At 49.5% G+C, this 16,010-nt stretch overlaps 3 protein-coding genes across 3 annotated transcripts; 1 reads left to right on the top strand and 2 right to left on the bottom strand.

Moving 5' to 3' along the window:
• Window positions 1-1,044: 1,044 nt before the first annotated feature.
• Window positions 1,045-7,970, bottom strand: LOC114912487 (coiled-coil domain-containing protein 157-like). Its single transcript, XM_029259729.1, has 10 exons — window positions 7,917-7,970; window positions 7,688-7,840; window positions 6,354-7,032; window positions 5,843-5,920; window positions 5,336-5,505; window positions 5,035-5,211; window positions 4,236-4,383; window positions 3,146-3,285; window positions 2,026-2,114; window positions 1,045-1,306 (listed from the first exon to the last, which is right to left on the bottom strand). Exons 1-10 carry the CDS (start codon window positions 7,968-7,970, stop codon window positions 1,045-1,047), a joined length of 1,950 nt encoding a protein of 649 aa, XP_029115562.1.
• A 4-nt stretch (window positions 7,971-7,974) lies between these two features.
• LOC108921791 (coiled-coil domain-containing protein 157-like) lies at window positions 7,975-8,249 on the bottom strand. The gene has a single exon (XM_018731486.1). The coding sequence runs from the start codon at window positions 8,224-8,226 to the stop codon at window positions 7,975-7,977; it is 252 nt and encodes an 83-aa protein (XP_018587002.1). The 5' UTR covers window positions 8,227-8,249.
• Window positions 8,250-8,448: 199 nt separating this feature from the next.
• On the top strand, window positions 8,449-15,897 carry sf3a1 (splicing factor 3a, subunit 1). Its single transcript, XM_029259310.1, has 16 exons — window positions 8,449-8,513; window positions 8,652-8,736; window positions 9,188-9,300; window positions 10,001-10,214; window positions 10,389-10,646; window positions 10,757-10,831; window positions 10,924-11,074; window positions 11,307-11,503; window positions 11,591-11,708; window positions 11,860-12,167; window positions 12,379-12,624; window positions 12,802-13,009; window positions 14,055-14,215; window positions 14,322-14,423; window positions 14,813-14,884; window positions 15,380-15,897. Exons 2-16 carry the CDS (start codon window positions 8,689-8,691, stop codon window positions 15,479-15,481), a joined length of 2,373 nt encoding a protein of 790 aa, XP_029115143.1. The 5' UTR covers window positions 8,449-8,513; window positions 8,652-8,688; the 3' UTR covers window positions 15,482-15,897.
• The last annotated feature ends 113 nt before the right edge of the window (window positions 15,898-16,010 follow it).

Raw genomic sequence — 16,010 nt, 5'->3', positions numbered from 1 at the left:
GAAATTTCTGCACCAAAGACCCACCAGTCCTGGCGGCGTTCTGCCACCACCCCTTCCGCGTCCTCCATGTCCTCTCTGTCCTCCATGTCCTCCACACCCCGTCAATATTTACCCACGCAGTGGGTCTCTTTACAGGCCCCATCTGTTTACCCTGGTCGTTGCCATGGTTACCTTCCTCCTCCTCCTGGCCACAAGGGAAGCAGTGTCATGTTTGCCCGTCAGGTGATCGCCACGCTGCACACCTGTCACAGAACCACATGGTCTCACCTGTGACCAAGGACACCTAAAGAGTCTTAGGTGTGAGGAGCACGACCCGTAACGTTTTAAATCATCACCACACGCTCTGCCGTGTTACCTATTCGTTCATCTGTGCGTCTCCACCATTTTCCCTTTAGTTTTTTTACTCTGTTCGTTCCAGGTAAGGACCCTGATCGGGGGCACTACGGCAGGAGGCGGGGTTCAAACCCGGGCATTTTTTCTTCGCACAGCGGAAAGCTTCAGCTCATTTAAATAGCGCCGAGAAATTTTCACACCCTCCTACGTCCTTTTTCCAAAGCCTGCGTTCGCTGAAAAGAGCCAACATGCACATGAGAATTTGTGTTTAACAAATATTTTACTGTTTTAACAAACAATATTTGTTCAGTTTAATTATTAACCATTTAGCTCATGCTTTTCACCAAGGACACTTACAGTGTGAGGTTTCTACAGTAAGCTGTTTACTCCGATTCACCCTTGTAAACAGTGGCAATATACAGCAATTTTTACTGTATCGATTCATGGTAAGTACCTCGATCGAGGGTATTGCAGCAGTAGCTGGGATTCGAACCTATGTCCCTCCACTGGAAGGTGATGGCTCTAGCCAGTGCACCCCCCACTGGCCCTAATTAGTAAAGACCACACTTACTGTTCTAAATGCTCTGGAAGCTTCCCTCACCGTGCTGTTCTGAGTGTGAGTGTCTGTACTGCCCCCTACTGGCCACTGTGGGGAAGGACTTAGGAAATTCTGATCCCAGACCAGTCGCTGTACAGCCGGGCGCCGTGATGTCACTTCCTCCTTGGGGGTCTCCCCGCCGAACGGGTCCTGTAGATGCGGTGGAGATTGAGGTCGGTCTTGGCGCCATCGAACTCGGGGGAGAGCTGGAGCCCGAGGGTCTGGAAGTGCAGCCGGTTCGAGGCGGAGCTCAGCGAATGCGAGGAGGCTGCGGAAAGTTCTCCGTCCCACGGCAGGGTCCCATCGGCGCCGTTGCTGGACATGCCCTCCCCAGCCCTCCGCCGGCCCCTGGTGGCCTCTGTGGCTCGCTGCACCCTACAGCCACAAAGCAGCAATGGCATCAGACACAGAACTGCAGTGTGTGTGTGTGTGTGTGTGTGTGTGTGTGTGTGTGTGTGTGTGTGTGTGTGTTACATTTTCTTCACTTACCTGTTCTGTACAGGTTCTGTTAGAAGTGGACCAAATGTGACCTGTATTTACACATCCAGTCGGTAGGTGGCAGTAAAGAGCACCCAAACAGAAGTGTGAAGCCGCCTTAATTCAACTCGCTTCCACTGTGTTTACGGCTCGTGTCTGGTGTTCCAGAGTACATCTATCAACACTCATAACATTGTCATGCGATGAATCGGAATTTGGGGGAATATTTTAAGTAATTTTAAATTAGGTTTAATTTAACTCAAATCTGGGGGCACGGTGGCGCAGTGGGTTTGGCCAGGGCCTGCTCTCCGGTGGGTCTGGGGTTCGAGTCCCTCTTGGGGTGCCTTGCGACAGACTGGCGTCCCATCCTGCGTGTGTCCCCTCCAGCCTCGCGCCTTATGTTGCCGGGTTAGCCTCCGGTTCGCCGTGATCCCCCTTGGGACAAGCGGCTTCGGACTATGTGTGTGTTAAACCGGTTGTAAAACTTTAGATTTGAGTTTTTTTTTCCTGTAGTTATCGCTCAGATTTTTACAGAATCTTATCAGTGAATAGTTTGAGGGACAACTATGCTGTTTTGCTTTTACTGACTCTGACTTAAGGGTACTGAAAGGCCTTACTGTGTGAAGGACTGGGGCCTCAGGGCAGGACATCCACTGCTGTCTCCGGTTCCCACGACAGAGGGGCAGCGCTGCAGAGGAGAGACAACCTGCGGAAGAACCGCAGCATCGCTGAGCCGCGGGTCATCATCTAAGCGAGAAACATCTCTAACCGACAGCGTTCCTTCATCGCTGCTTCAAGCACTCGATAATCCGACAGCACAACTCCTGATGCGACATCATCTCGGCTTGTAAACTGTCAAGTGATGAATTTTCAAAGACGGAACCATTTGTCCAGTTTGTTTGTTTTATTGCAGCAAATGCAACCTGTGGTAACCGACACAGCCTCTAGGTGTCAGTAAGGAGCAACAATCGCACCAGGAGTGTGGGGCCACTTTCATTCAATTCACTCCCACTGTGTTTACTGCTTGTGTCTGGACTTCCCGAGCATCTGCCATCGATAACCGCATGATGAACGTTGTAAAAGTTTATAGGATGAACAAGTCAACAACCAAGTAGGAGTTTGCGGAGATAAAGTATTTTTTTAATTTGTCATTTTCAAACTATTTAGTCGTTTAAAGTTAAGAAATAGGCGTGGGTGCGCGGTAGGTTTGGCCGGTGCCCTCTGTGTGGCGGGTCTTGGGTTCGAGCCCTGCTTCGGGTGGCTTGTGACGGACTGGCGTCCCGTCCTGGGTGTGTCACCTCACCCCTTCGGGCTTGTGCCGTGTGTTGTTGGGTTAGGCTCCGGCTCGCTGCTCGGGACAAGCGGTTCTTGACGATGGATGGATGGAAGTTAAAAGTATTTCAATGAAAAAAGTTTATTTTATGTATCTAAAGTAAAGATTTTTGCAGAATCTAACCTTTATTATTGCAGTTATTTGTAATAATAATAATTTAATAGATTGTTAAGGCAAAAAGTGACTGGTTCAAGGTCGTGGTGGAATATTTTGGAGTGAAAACAACACAAATAAGAATAGCACCTAAGATGTAAATAATAATATTATTAATATGTGATGTACTTTCAGTGACAGACGACTGGTACCCTGGGCAAATGGGTTTCGTTATTCATTGAACGTTGAGCTCAACGTTTTTTGTGCAAACGTGCACTTAATAAAACAACAGCCTCTGTATCGCTGCTCACCGGTGCGTCTGGCTGCTGGGCTCCGTCTCTCAGTCTGGCCAGGCTGCTGCTCAGGGCGGCGTTCTCCTTCTCCAGGACAGCGATGCGCACGTGATTGGCTCGCACCTGCTGCTCCATGTCCTCCAGAATGTCTCCTGTGCCTGAGGGGTTCGGGGTGGGACAAGTGGGAGTCAGGGACCCTCAGTCTGTGAGCGGTATGCCTCCCAGAGACACCGCAGCCCAGGCTCACGACTGGCCTTGAACCCAGCTTAGCCCCAGTGAACACGTTCTCACCGTGTTCGCATGGGTTTCCTCCTGGGTGCTCTGGTTTCCACCCACAGCCCAAAGATGTGTTTTCAGTTGGACCAGAGACTCTAATGTGCCTGTGTGGTGTGTGTGTGTGTGTGTGTGCGTACGCCCAGGGTCACTCTGCTTTGGATAGGCAATTACAGTATTAACAAGAGACAGGTGGATTCTGCTCTTCTCCTTCAGTTGAAATTCTTAAACACTCATTTGTAACCCTTGTATCTCTTCTTCAGCGAAAAACACGTGGAGAAGCTGCTCTTAAACGTGGTAAGAGGGTCAGTGAAAAAGTTCCCTAACAGTGTTTGTAAAGACATTATTGCTAGACACTTTGACTTTCCCTTGCAAATTAAATAGAAATTAATATTATTTTTAAGAGGCAGCTCTTGTAATGTACTGACTCTCTGCTGAGCTGTTTGCAAAAAATCATTTGCAATAAATGAATCACGAATAAAATCACATACAGTCATTCATAATAATGTTGCCTTTCGAAATAAGAACCACGTTTTAACAAACGAGTTCCGGCCAGGGTGCGTGCCCTGCCTCGCACCCTGTGCTTCCAGGATAGGCTCCGGACCACCAGGACCCTGGCCTGGACAAATAGATAACGATAATGTGTGGATGGGCGGATGGACTTCACGGCAGATTGTTGAGAATCTGAGTAGGCAGAGCAGCAGAGTTCCCACTGAGACCGAAAGCAATAGCGTTGTGGGTCTCCAAGCGTTTCTCTAGTGACACAGAACAGCAAGGTCTGTGGCAGAGCTGGAGAAGGCAGGTAAAAACAAGTAAACTCGAGGGAGAGCCGTACTCTGCGGGGGGCGCCGGGCTGCCGGGCTGAGCTCAGGGAAGGCCACCAGCAGCTTCTCCCTCTGGACGAGATCCTGCACCTCATCCTGGAGCTCTGAGGCTCGCACCTTGAGCCGCTCTTTCTCCTCCTGGAGCTTGATGACCAGGGCCTGCAGGGGGTGGGGCGGGGCACGGGGGGTCAGTCTCTGATACTGCAGTAATAAAACCCACGCTGTACAGGGACCTGCAGGGGAACCGTGAAATGTTATGACTCAGAGTTCATTATTATGTTTTTGCGCTAATTTTACAGTAATTCCCACCAAAACACCAGGTGGTAACTAAGGAGTCATTTTTTGCTGCATCAGCGACAGTAAGCAGCATAATTAACTTTTACTGTAGTATTTCATATAACTATTATGTAATTGTAATGTAATGCACTGCATTAGTTCAAAGTTATTCTTACACTTTAACATATTCACCATTTTTAATATTCTTATTAATTTATATGGACATTTTCATACTTCATACTGATCTGTAGTGTGAGGTTTGTGCACTAGGCCACTTACACTGATTTACCCATACAGCAGGGTAATAATTTGTATCGTATCAGTTCAGAGTGAGTACTTTGATCAAGGAGTGGGATTTGAACTCGGGTTCTTTGACTGCAAGGTGACGTTCTAACCACTACGCCACCTGCTGCCCTCAACAGCTCAGTTCCTTTCTTGCCGAAGTCTCAAGACAACTGGACAACCTTCTGGTCAGTAGCTCAGCTCCTTGGCCGCTATGCCACCTGCAGGCTGTGGGGTGGCAAGATCCCATACCTCCTGCTCTGCAAGTTGGATCCGCAGACGCTCTGTCTCCGTGGTGGTGCTCCTCAGCCGCTCCTCCAGGTCGGCGCAGGCCTCCTCGCTCGCCCCCAGGCGCTCCTGCAGCTCCTCGCACTCCAGGTCCAGCGCGTCGGCTCGCTCCAACAGGGCCTTCTGCTTGGCCTGCGTCGCCTGCGTCCCGACGAGAGACACGGCGTCAGAATCCCACGAGTCTCTTGGCGCTCCGAAAGGGCGCCCACAGTGGACCGCGTTCCCCCAGCACCCTGCCCCCCCGCCACCCGGGTGAGGAGCTCACCTCCTGCTGGCGACAGGCGCTCAGGTACTTGGCGCTCTCCTTCTCCAGCAGGAGCTTGTGGCTGGAGAGCTCGGCCTCCAGGGAGCGCCGTCGCTCCTCGAGGTCTCGCGCGGCCGCCCGCTCCTCCCGAAGGAGCCGCACCTCCTCCAGAAGCCGACTCTTCTCCCGCTCTGCCAGCAGGGGGCAGTACGGCTCACAGTGACACAGCACTCGGCGCTGCTCATTCGCCCACTTGTACAGCAGGGTCATTTTTACTGTACCAGTGCAGGGTGAGTACCGTGATCTAGCGTACCGCAACAGGCGAATACCTCAATGTACAAGCCTCGTGATGTAAATCACTACAGAAAAAGGTTTCGGATAAATAAACAAAAACATAAATCCGCCAGATTTTAACCTTAAAGGGAGCATAAGAATTAGTTGTTTACATTTACACATCCAGTGTATAAAACCATCGTTGTTGCAAAATATAAAATCCATTCAGTTAAGGGTGTTCAGGGTGGTTCTTACCAAGCGCGTGAACGTGATCCTGCTGCGCACAAAGTTCTGCCTCCATCCTGCAGTTCTTCTCCTTCAAAGACGCAGCACCTGCAAAGCAGAGAAACCCATTCTCCAGGTGCACGTGCCGAGGATCCGAACCGTAGCCGCTATGCACCTCTTATGAGATAACGTGATCATATGCATTCAAAACGAGGCGTCCAAAACTGTCAGTTTTGACCCCTTTGTGGTGGAATGCGCTCCCTGTGTCCCTCGGAGCTGCTGAATCCCTCTCAACGTTCATAAAGGATCTCAAACCATCTCTTTCAGAGGCACTTCTCTCCTGATCTCTGACTGCCTGTCAACTCCATACACTTGCACTATATTACCTGTTTAGAAAAAAGTGCTCTGTGCCAATTTTCTGTGCAGCTACTTGTGCGAAGCGTGCTGGTTAAAACGCGGTACTGGACCAGCTGACATCCGGAATCGTGTCTGTATCTATATTTCTCTGTTTGCTTTCTCCAAGTTATACATTGCATCTCACCCTGCTTAAGCTCCTCCAGCTCCACTTGCAGCCTCCTCACCGCCTCCTCTTCCCTCTCTTGAGCCTCCTTGAGCCTGAGCTCCAGTTGCTCTCTGCCGGCACGGTGATCCTCCCTCTCCCGGGCCATCAAGTCCTCCATCCTCTTCACCTGCGCCTTCATCTCGGCCCGCTGTCCCTCCAGGGCCACCTGGCTCTCCTTCAGCGGCTCTATGGTGTCCCGGAGTTGGGAGAGGTGCTTCCCGAGGCGGCCCAGGTCCCGGCTCTGCTCGGCGGCCCACTGCGCCACGTCGGCCGCCGAGAGACACCCGTGTTCCAGCGACTCGTCCACCGCCTCCAGGAAGCGCCCCAGCGAGGAGGGAAGGCCTTGGCCCTGGCACGTGGCCACCAGGGCGTCGCTCACCGTCCGGAGGCTGTTCTGCACCCGGGCGCAGGCGTCGCACGGCACCAGGGACGACGCAACGGTCTGGCAGCCGACGGGACGCGTTTCCACGGCGACGCAGCGCGGGCCGGAGGAGAAGCAGCTGCCCAGTCCAGAACTCGCCTGGGACACGGAGGACGGAGGCCGTCGGCCGATGACAGACGATGGCGAGAGACACTGCTTCTTCAGCTTGTCTTTGTCCTCCGCCGTCTCACCGGCGTCCGCCGCAGACGAGCGCCCAGTGTTTACGATGTCTCTCTCCTGGGAACAAACCAAGCAACGTGATTCATGAAGGAAAAGAGATTCACGGGCAGTTCTGGGACATTACTGCCTGTCTCTGCAATGGTTTCCACGCAGCACCTTGCGATCCTCCCACAAGGAAACGTGCTGTTCTGTACAATTTTAGTGACTCTGCTCATTCTGCTGTTCAGATGAACAATTTGCAATTATTATGATTATTATTATTACTGTTATCCTTTAATTACCAGTCACTTTTTCAGTAGGTAACTTACAACGGTCGTACACCCAGAGTCTTGCAGCGAGTTACCGGTTCATACAGCTGCTGAATTTTTCCTCGAGGATTTTGAGCAATGACGGATCAGCACACTTCTTTACTTTGCACGACTATTTTTTCGCGATGGATTTGTTTCGATGGGAAAGCCTTCCTCAGCGAACCTTTTCCAAGTACCTAAGCGCCTCATTCCTTATTTCACCACAAGCCAAATGCATCTCTTGGTTTTTTTTTTGTATTTTTGCTGTGTCAGTTCAGGGTAAATGCTTTGATCAAGGCTACTGTAGCCAAAGGTGGGACTTGACCCATAATCTCTGCAGATCCCAGCAGGCCTTTCAGACACTCCCGCAATAGGTGGTTGGACACGTTCGTAATGAGGACAGCTGTGTGCAAACTAAGACTGACCTCCTGAAGCTGTTGATGGACACGGGAGAGCTCCACTAAGTTGCGCCAGAAGTGTTTCACCACCAGGCCGATGGACACCAGAGAGAGGGCCGGCCAGGTCGGAGATTTGCCACTTTGGATTCCCAACACAAGCTCCACGTGGGCGTTGAAGCTCTGAAGGAGGAGCATCAGCCTGACAGCAGGACAAAGAAATACAACAGATAACGGTTTAAGAAGGAGTGATCCGTGCCTTGGTGCTTCTGTCATCATCATCATCATCATGATCATCATCCAGCATGACCATCTTATCACCTGTCTATGATCAGCTCCAGCAGAACAACATGTGAGTATTGATTGAACTCCTCCTCCCCTTCCACGAAGTCATGATGCTCCAGTAGAGACAACAGGTCCACGTTGCAGGACAGTTTATCGGGGAACTTCCAGGAGGGACAGCGGACTGGACCGGTGCGGGTGAACACGTCCAGAACCGCCCCCTGGAGGTCCGTCAGGTCGCTGCGGAGACTCTCCACGCAGTCCGCGTGTCCCAGCAGGTGGCTCATCTCCCTCCCCACTACCAGCTGTAGCTATCGCTGCAGATTTACCGGTGATGTTTACGCTCCCCGCGTCGTTCAGTGGAAAATTCTGTAATAACTGTGTTACAGTTTGCTCTATATGCAGTTCTACTCGCCAATATCGAACGATCGCGTGTTGACAAATCGTTGCCACAGCGACGAGAGTCCCTTCCACCGGATGTGTTCTATTTGAACTACAATGCCCAAGGTGCATTCTAAAGTTAACCGGAAGTTGAAAGGTGCTTCCTGTGAACGTTGTTAGCGCGACTTGGCTCGTAAGTAAAGGCGTTGTGGCTTCGTGGTGTTTGTTTCAAGCGTGTATGTGTGGCGTCGTTAACGGAATATCGCATAAAAACTTGATTTGCAAGGAAGCGATATAGATTGTAATATATCTGTTCTCCCCCCATTTGTAGCGACAAAGTACTCGGGAGTGTTCGACACGTCGCAACCATGCCGCCCGGGCCTGTTCAGCTCGTGCAGCCGGAGCCTAACGATAAGGTGAATAAAAAATAAAAGTTAAATTCTGAATAAGTCTGGATACTTACTGCTGTTAATACTGTAACCTGGTTTCGTTGGAAACACTAACACGGTATCGTTCACTTACCGAGTGCATTTTTTTTTTTTTCGACCACGTTAAGTTGTGTAACTCTGTGTGTGTGTGTTAGGCCTCTGTGACGCACCTGCGCTTCGGATCCACTCACTGTCTAAAGGAGTAATGACTTAGATTTTAATTTATTGTCTGTGATGTTTAGATTGATGTAAGGCAAGTGTGGTTGTTTTAGAATGGAAATTTTCAGGGAGTTGTTCCCTTACGTGGCAGCAACGTATTTCGGTCAACCAACCTACCTTACCTACCTCATTTTCTGCTCAGCAAGTCTTGAGTGATTTTGTGAAAACATGCATGCATTTTCAATTGGCCTTAGATGATAATTTCCCTGCCCCCCAACAGCCGGCTGACGAACCGAAGGATGAGACCCCGGCCACGAAGCCCATCGTGGGGATCATCTACCCGCCGCCCGAGGTCCGCAACATCGTGGACAAGACTGCCAGCTTTGTGGCCAGGTCCGCTGTGCCTCCTCACCATGCCTGGCAAACGGTCATCCGGTCACTGCTCAGAATCTGAATGACCCCTTAAATCGGCTGGGACCCAGCAGGAAAGGATTTTGGGGATAATTTACGATTTCCGAGCCTTTCCGACAAGCATGTGATGTTAGTTAAAACCAAAGATATCCTCAAGAATTATAAGTAGTTTCTGAATTGTAGCATGTACAGCTTGGGGGGTAAACAAAATAGGCTCTAGAGTGGACAAAAACTGATGGCTGGGGCTCAGGAGGTTATAATTAGTGGAAAAGACCCTTTACAGTCTTGTGCAGAAAACTGGGCTTTAATGCTTGTGTAAACACTGTCAGCCATGTTTTAGTGTTAAGCGTGTCTGGCTGCAAGTAATGTAGTGTTTAGAGCTGTTGTCCTGTAATGTAAAGGTGTCTGGTTCTAATCTTCCTGTAGTACCTTTGATGAAAGCACTTGCCCTGAACCAATACTGTAAAAGCTATAGTGCTGCAAGTAAATCTCTACAAAGCTGGTTAAAATCAGTAGCTCTTTCAAAGCATCTTAATTTTTTATGGTTGGCAGCTGTATGATTTTGAGAGGATCAAGAAGTAAAGAATAACTGACTAGTCTCTCTTTGCAAAACTACATGCATTATTTTGTCTAGAGTATATTTCACTTGCTTTTTGTAATTCTTGTCCTGCTTTTCTGCTAGGAATGGACCAGAGTTTGAAGCTAGGATCCGCCAGAATGAGATCAATAACCCCAAGTTTAACTTTCTGAACCCGAACGACCCGTACCATGCCTACTACCGGCACAAAGTCAATGAGTTCAAGGAGGGCAAGGCACAGGAGCCGTCGGCTGCCGTGCCGAAGGTCATGCAGCAGCAGGCCATGCAGCAGGCACCGCAGCAACAGCTTCCCCAGAAGGTGAGGCTCAAGCTCCATTGTCAGGAAGGAGGGGGATCTGGGGGTATCTTAATCATTTAGTTCTCTTTGCTCATATGGAGATACAAGTCACACTGCCATACAATAACCCCTGCTGTTGCCAAAAAGGTACTTCTACTATTTGCATAATCACATTATTTTGCTGCCCACATGCAGGTCCAGGCCCAGGTCATCCAGGAGACCGTGGTGCCCAAGGAGCCCCCACCAGAGTTTGAGTTCATTGCTGATCCACCATCAATTTCTGCGTTTGATCTGGATGTGGTCAAGCTGACAGCGCAGTTTGTGGCCCGCAATGGACGTCAGTTTCTCACACAGCTCATGCAGAAAGAGCAGCGCAACTACCAGTTTGACTTCCTGCGTCCACAGCACAGCCTCTTCAACTACTTCACCAAGCTGGTGGAGCAGTACACCAAGGTATGAAGGCATGCTTGGGTTTGGGGCCAAAGTGATTCAATTGAAAATAATTGAGATGCAAATCTAGTATTGAAATATGAAACTGAACAGTCCTATTTGGACTTTCCTAGATTCTCATCCCGCCAAAAGGCCTTTTGCTGAAGCTGAAGAAAGAGGCAGAAAACCCCAAAGAGGTTCTCGACCAGGTGAGGCTGCTCTTCTCCCAGTGGCGGTGGTGCACACCCAGTGTTGTGGCTCTTGAGGCCTAATTTTTTTGTTTTTTTCTTGACTGACTCAGGTGAGATACCGTGTGGAATGGGCCAAGTTCCAGGAGCGGGAGAGGAAAAAAGAGGAAGAAGAGCGGGAGAAGGAGCGTGTGGCCTATGCCCAGATTGACTGGCATGACTTTGTGGTGGTGGAGACTGTGGACTTCCAGCCCAATGAGCAAGGTGATGTCTCGTACCTGGATGCACCCAGCGACTTCTTTCAACTTTGCTTCTAGTGGGCTTCTTCCAAAAATGCTGCGCTTGAAAACTGAACTTCTGATTAATGTAATGGAACTAGGGGTTGCATTAAAATATTTTGAGTGGCAGGAAATTGAAATTACATTGTTGGGTTTTTGTTTACAGGGCAGAGGAAAAACTGTTTCTGTTGGTGACAGTAAGTCTGTGTTATTTGTAGGTAACTTCCCCCCTCCTACCACACCGGAGGAGCTTGGAGCTCGCATCCTTATTCAGGAGCGCTATGAGAAGTTTGGAGAAAGCGAGGAGGTGGAGATGGAGGTAGAGAGCGAAGATGAGGAGGATGAGCGGGAGGATAGAGAGGATGGCCACCCATCACAGCCTGACCAGGACACACAATTGCAGGACATGGATGAGGTGATTAGACAGAGGGACACGGAATGTGAGGAGATGACGGCTGTTGAAGCTGTAAAATCGTTTGCTCACGTTGATGCTCCTCCGCAGGGCTCGGATGAGGAAGATGAAGGCATTAAAGCCCCGCTGCCTCCAGACACTCCTATGCCTCCCCCGCTGCCTCCCACTCCTGACCAGGTCATCATTCGCAAAGACTATGACCCCAAGGGTAAGGCGAAATACTACTGTGGCAGCAAAGAGAACACTGTGCTTTTTTTTTTTTTTTTTTGTAGTGATCAACAGAGGAGAGGAGAACAATATGTGCAGTTGGGTGCTCTGGTCAGTGGCAGAACTAATTATATTTTTGCCACACGATTCAGCCTCCAAGCCCCAGGTCCCAGTGGCAGCTGCAGACGAGTACCTCATCTCCCCTATCACTGGAGAGAAGATCCCTGCCAGCAAGATGCAGGAGCACATGCGTATCGGCCTGCTGGACCCGCGCTGGCTTGAGCAGAGGGACCGCAACATCCATGAGCGTCAAATTGAGGATGAGGTGTACGCCCCTGGCCTTGACATTGAGAGCAGCCTGAAGCAGCTGGCTGAGAGGCGTACCGACATCTTCGGTGTGGAGGAGACGGCCATCGGGAAGAAGATTGGGGAGGAGGAGATCCAGAAGCCAGAGGAGAAGGTAGGGGCAGGATGGTGTAGTAGTGCATTCCAGCTTTTCACTTGTATGGCAGGAAATGGAAGGGTGGCACAGTGGGTGGTGCGAGAGGACATGGGTTCAATCCTCGCTCAGTCTGTGTGGAGTTGGCATGTTCTCCCTGTGTCTGCATGGGTTTCCCCCGGGTCCTCTGGTTTCCTCCCACAGTTCGACATGCTGTTGCTCTTCTTTCAAGGTAACGTGGGACGGGCACTCAGGCAGCATGGCTCGCACTCAGCAGGCGGCGCAGGCCAACATCACCTTGCAGGAGCAGATCGAGGCGATCCACAAGGCTAAGGGCCTGGTACAGGAAGACGACACCAAGGAGAAGATTGGCCCCAGCAAGCCGAGCGAGGCCCCACCACCACCGGTGCCCTCCACGGCCCCCAGCCTGCCAAAGCCCTCGCCTCCAGTCACTTCAGTGGCCCGCCCTCCTCCAGCTGTAAGTCGCTGACATTCAGAAGCCCTTATGAGTTCTAAATGACTTTATGACAGCAGTAAAACTGATAGTGTCAAGTGTAGGTCCCGTTCTTACAGTTGTCAGATCATTTTACAAGGGGTGCGTCTCATTAGCTCTTGCTTTAGTTCTTGAACATTCCCCCCCCCCCCACTTGCACAGGTTCCCCCTCCAGTACGCACCACGCTTCTGCCGGCAGTGCCTGTGATCCCACGCCCTCCCATGGCTCCTGTGGTGCGGTTGACCCCCGGACAAGTGCTCACCCCAATGCCACCCATGCTGCATGCCCCGCGCGTCAATGTGGTGCCCATGCCCCCCTCGGCACCCCACATCATGGCCCCCAGACCTCCGCCCATGGTGGTCCCTGCAGGTGAGAATGCTAACGGCCATTGCAGTGTTCTGTCTCCTAACATTAAATTGTTTAAACTTTGAACTCAGAACAATTTATTGCCAGAATATAGCATACTGGAATGAGTTGTGGTTTGGCACGAAACGTGAAACGCGATATAGTGACAACTTTGGTAGCAGTTCAAACAGTACTCCGAAGAAATACTGTTCAGGTTCGCCTGTAGTAGCAATGTGACTACAGGTGGTCTTCGTCTTACAATGAGGCTCTTTTCCATTGACTTGGAAGCACAACCCCCCTTTTACTGTATTATAAGGACTGTAAGGCTGTATATAAATAACACGCATGAATGCTGTGTAGAATAGTAGCGCTTTGTTAAATTTTTAATTTCACACATTTTTGTTAAAATATAGTAATATAAAGCGTACCATTTCACGATGCTTTGATTTTTGCTTTCATTTGTAAATCTTCCACTTTTTACGACACCACCAGAACACTCACATTTTTGCTTGCTAGCCATGAAATTAGAAAGACCGTTTTATAAATAAAATGTTTTTCTAATAAAATGCAATTTCTGATAGATGTACTGAGTCACTAAATGGTGCCTTGTATGATATCTGCTGGCTGTGCTGCAACAACAGATGGAACAGTCGATGTTCAGACACTATGACCAGCTGTTGGGATTGAAATAATAAGGATTGGACGGCTGTCATAAGTTACGTGTTGTAAGATCATTTTAGTGTTCAGCTGATTGCAGAGCTTGGCATTTTGGGGGCAGCCATGTCCTTACCTCACTAATCGATGTAATCGTGTTTGTGCATAGGAAGTATAAAGTGTGGGAATAGTGTTTCTGTAGTTTCTCAAGTACCCCAATGGATGGACTGTTGTAACTGCTTCGCCAGTTTGGGACCAGCCTTGACCCTTGGCTGTTGACCTTTTTGGATGTGAACCCATCTGGTCACTCATTGGTTACATAGATCAGTGTGTGATGTTCTTGGGGACAGATCTCCCCCCCCAGCTGCTCTGATGGCCTGTATTAACTGGTCAACTTATTTTGTTTGTGGTACAGCCTTTGTTCCTGCCCCTCCGGTGCCCCAGCCCCCCAGTGCTGCCCCAGCCCCGCTGCCCCCTGTTCACCCGCCCCCTCCTCACGAGGACGAACCTGCCAGCAAGAAAATGAAGACGGAGGACAACCTCATTCCCGAGGAAGAGTTCCTGCGGCGGAACAAGGTAAGGAGCTCCTGATGGGTAGAGAAAGGGTAGCGTGAACACAGATATTCTAGAAGGATCCATTCATTCCGACTCTCACATGGCCCTCTTTGTCGGTCTCTCGCAGGGCCCTGTGTCTGTCAAGGTCCAGGTCCCCAATATGCAGGACAAGACAGAATGGAAGCTCAGCGGGCAGGTGCTCAACTTCACCGTCCCCCTCACAGACCAGGTACGGCTCCTTGGGCGCTCTGGCGGAGGTGTGTCACTAGCAGGTGATGTGTAGTGTCTCAACACACTCCTGGGAGGTATAAAACCTCTCCTTTTGAGTGCAGAAATTGCATGGCTTACAGACCCTTTGTCTGTGATGAAGGTACTGACCTTTTGACTGCCTGGACCTACTGGCTTTCAGCCATCCACAGGCCTTGTGTTGGAGGCCCTTTGGCTGTCCTCCAAGTGGTTTTTATGGGCTGAGATTGTGGACTTCTGTTTTCTGTAAAAATGATCAGTTGTGGTTTTTGCAGCTGCTACATATATCCTGTTTGTGTTGCTTAGATGTAATTTCAAGTGAGATGGTAAATCTTGATATATTGGTTGTTGAGCTCTTCCTCCTGTTTACAGGTATCTGTAATAAAGGTTAAAATCCATGAAGCCACTGGCATGCCAGCCGGAAAGCAAAAGCTGCAGTTTGAGGTAAAACTGACCTTGTGGCCCTATCAGCTTTTTCAGTTGACAAGTAGATTGGTTTGCTTGTATCTGTGTACCAAGCAAACCAGTCACTTTTGGATGATTACACATGCATTTAATGTAGCACTTTGATACTATGTTGCTCTGTCGTTTCCCTCAAGTAGCTGCTTATAGAAGTGACATTCAAGTAGCAAGTACATGAATAATCAGCACATGGTGTTGGATTTGTTCATGGCATTATCAGGAGGGGAGTGGCTCTGAAAGAAATGGGTCTGAGACCTTTCTTGAATGTTGAGTGGGACTTAGTAGCTCTGAGGGATAGAGGGAGCACATTCCACCATATTGGAGACAAGTGAGAAATGGTGGACTTCATTTTGTACCCTTCTTAGTGGGACCACCAGGTAGTCAGAAGTGCTCTGTGTTCTTGTTGGGGTATAGCAAGTGGGTAATGGTAGTCACACTTTTTTTTTTTTTTTTTTTTTTTTTCCCCCCCTCCATCAGGGAATCTTCATCAAAGACTCCAACTCGCTGGCTTACTACAACATGACCAACGGTTCCATCATCCACCTGGCACTCAAGGAGAGAGGAGGTCGTAAGAAATGAGGCCTCGTCTGTCCACCAGCGTGGTCCTCTGCTGGCAGCAGTCTGGTTGTGGTTTCTTTTAAAAGTGATCAGTTTTGCTTGATCTTTTCGTTATGTGAACTATTCTGTAGTGTTTTTGCAGAAGTGTCCAGCTGTTCAAGATAGTTGTCCTGGGAATTGCATTTAGAGTATAAGAGCTGTAAGATATGTATTTGTGCATTAGCAATGGAAACTACATGTGTAGCTGGACTCATTTTTAGACTTTCCATGTTTTGAGGTAAAATACTTTTCCTACTGGTGCATGGTGAAGAGTGATAAAGGTGATGGTGTGAAGAAAGATCTCCGCTGTAGGACTGAGCCGATGGCCAGAAGCACATTCCTCACCTGTCTCTGTGCTACTTTGTCTTGACCATAAATAAAGGCCTATAATTACTAAATATTGTATAATTTGCTGCTGCTCTTCCACTGTGAGACCTTGTACCTGAACAGGATGCCATGAGCCTGTTGATTGGGTCACTTGTAAAATGAGAATTAATAGCGAGAAATGTTT

This window comes from Scleropages formosus, chromosome 17 (genome assembly GCF_900964775.1).
Source record: "Scleropages formosus chromosome 17, fSclFor1.1, whole genome shotgun sequence".
In the NCBI taxonomy this organism is placed as follows: domain Eukaryota; kingdom Metazoa; phylum Chordata; class Actinopteri; order Osteoglossiformes; family Osteoglossidae; genus Scleropages; species Scleropages formosus.
The sequence above is the reverse complement of the archived record's forward strand: the minus strand, read 5'-3'. Positions and strand labels throughout refer to the sequence as shown.

Bases quoted from the DNA above. Each gene is read 5' to 3' on its own strand.
- LOC114912487 (XM_029259729.1), bottom strand. From the start codon at position 7,970: ATGGTCATGCTGGATGATGATCATGATGATGATGATGATGACAGAAGC. The intron at 7,841-7,916 runs GCACGGATCACT...CTCCTCCTTCAG, and splicing joins ATGATGACAGAAGCACCAAG to AGCTTCAACGCCCACGTGGA. The intron at 5,212-5,335 runs GTGAGCTCCTCA...GTCGGGACGCAG, and splicing joins GCGCCTGTCGCCAGCAGGAG to GCGACGCAGGCCAAGCAGAA.
- LOC108921791 (XM_018731486.1), bottom strand. From the start codon at position 8,226: ATGAGCCACCTGCTGGGACACGCGGACTGCGTGGAGAGTCTCCGCAGC.
- sf3a1 (XM_029259310.1), top strand. From the start codon at position 8,689: ATGCCGCCCGGGCCTGTTCAGCTCGTGCAGCCGGAGCCTAACGATAAG. The intron at 11,075-11,306 runs GTGATGTCTCGT...TGTTATTTGTAG, and splicing joins CTTCCAGCCCAATGAGCAAG to GTAACTTCCCCCCTCCTACC. The intron at 12,625-12,801 runs GTAAGTCGCTGA...CCACTTGCACAG, and splicing joins TGGCCCGCCCTCCTCCAGCT to GTTCCCCCTCCAGTACGCAC.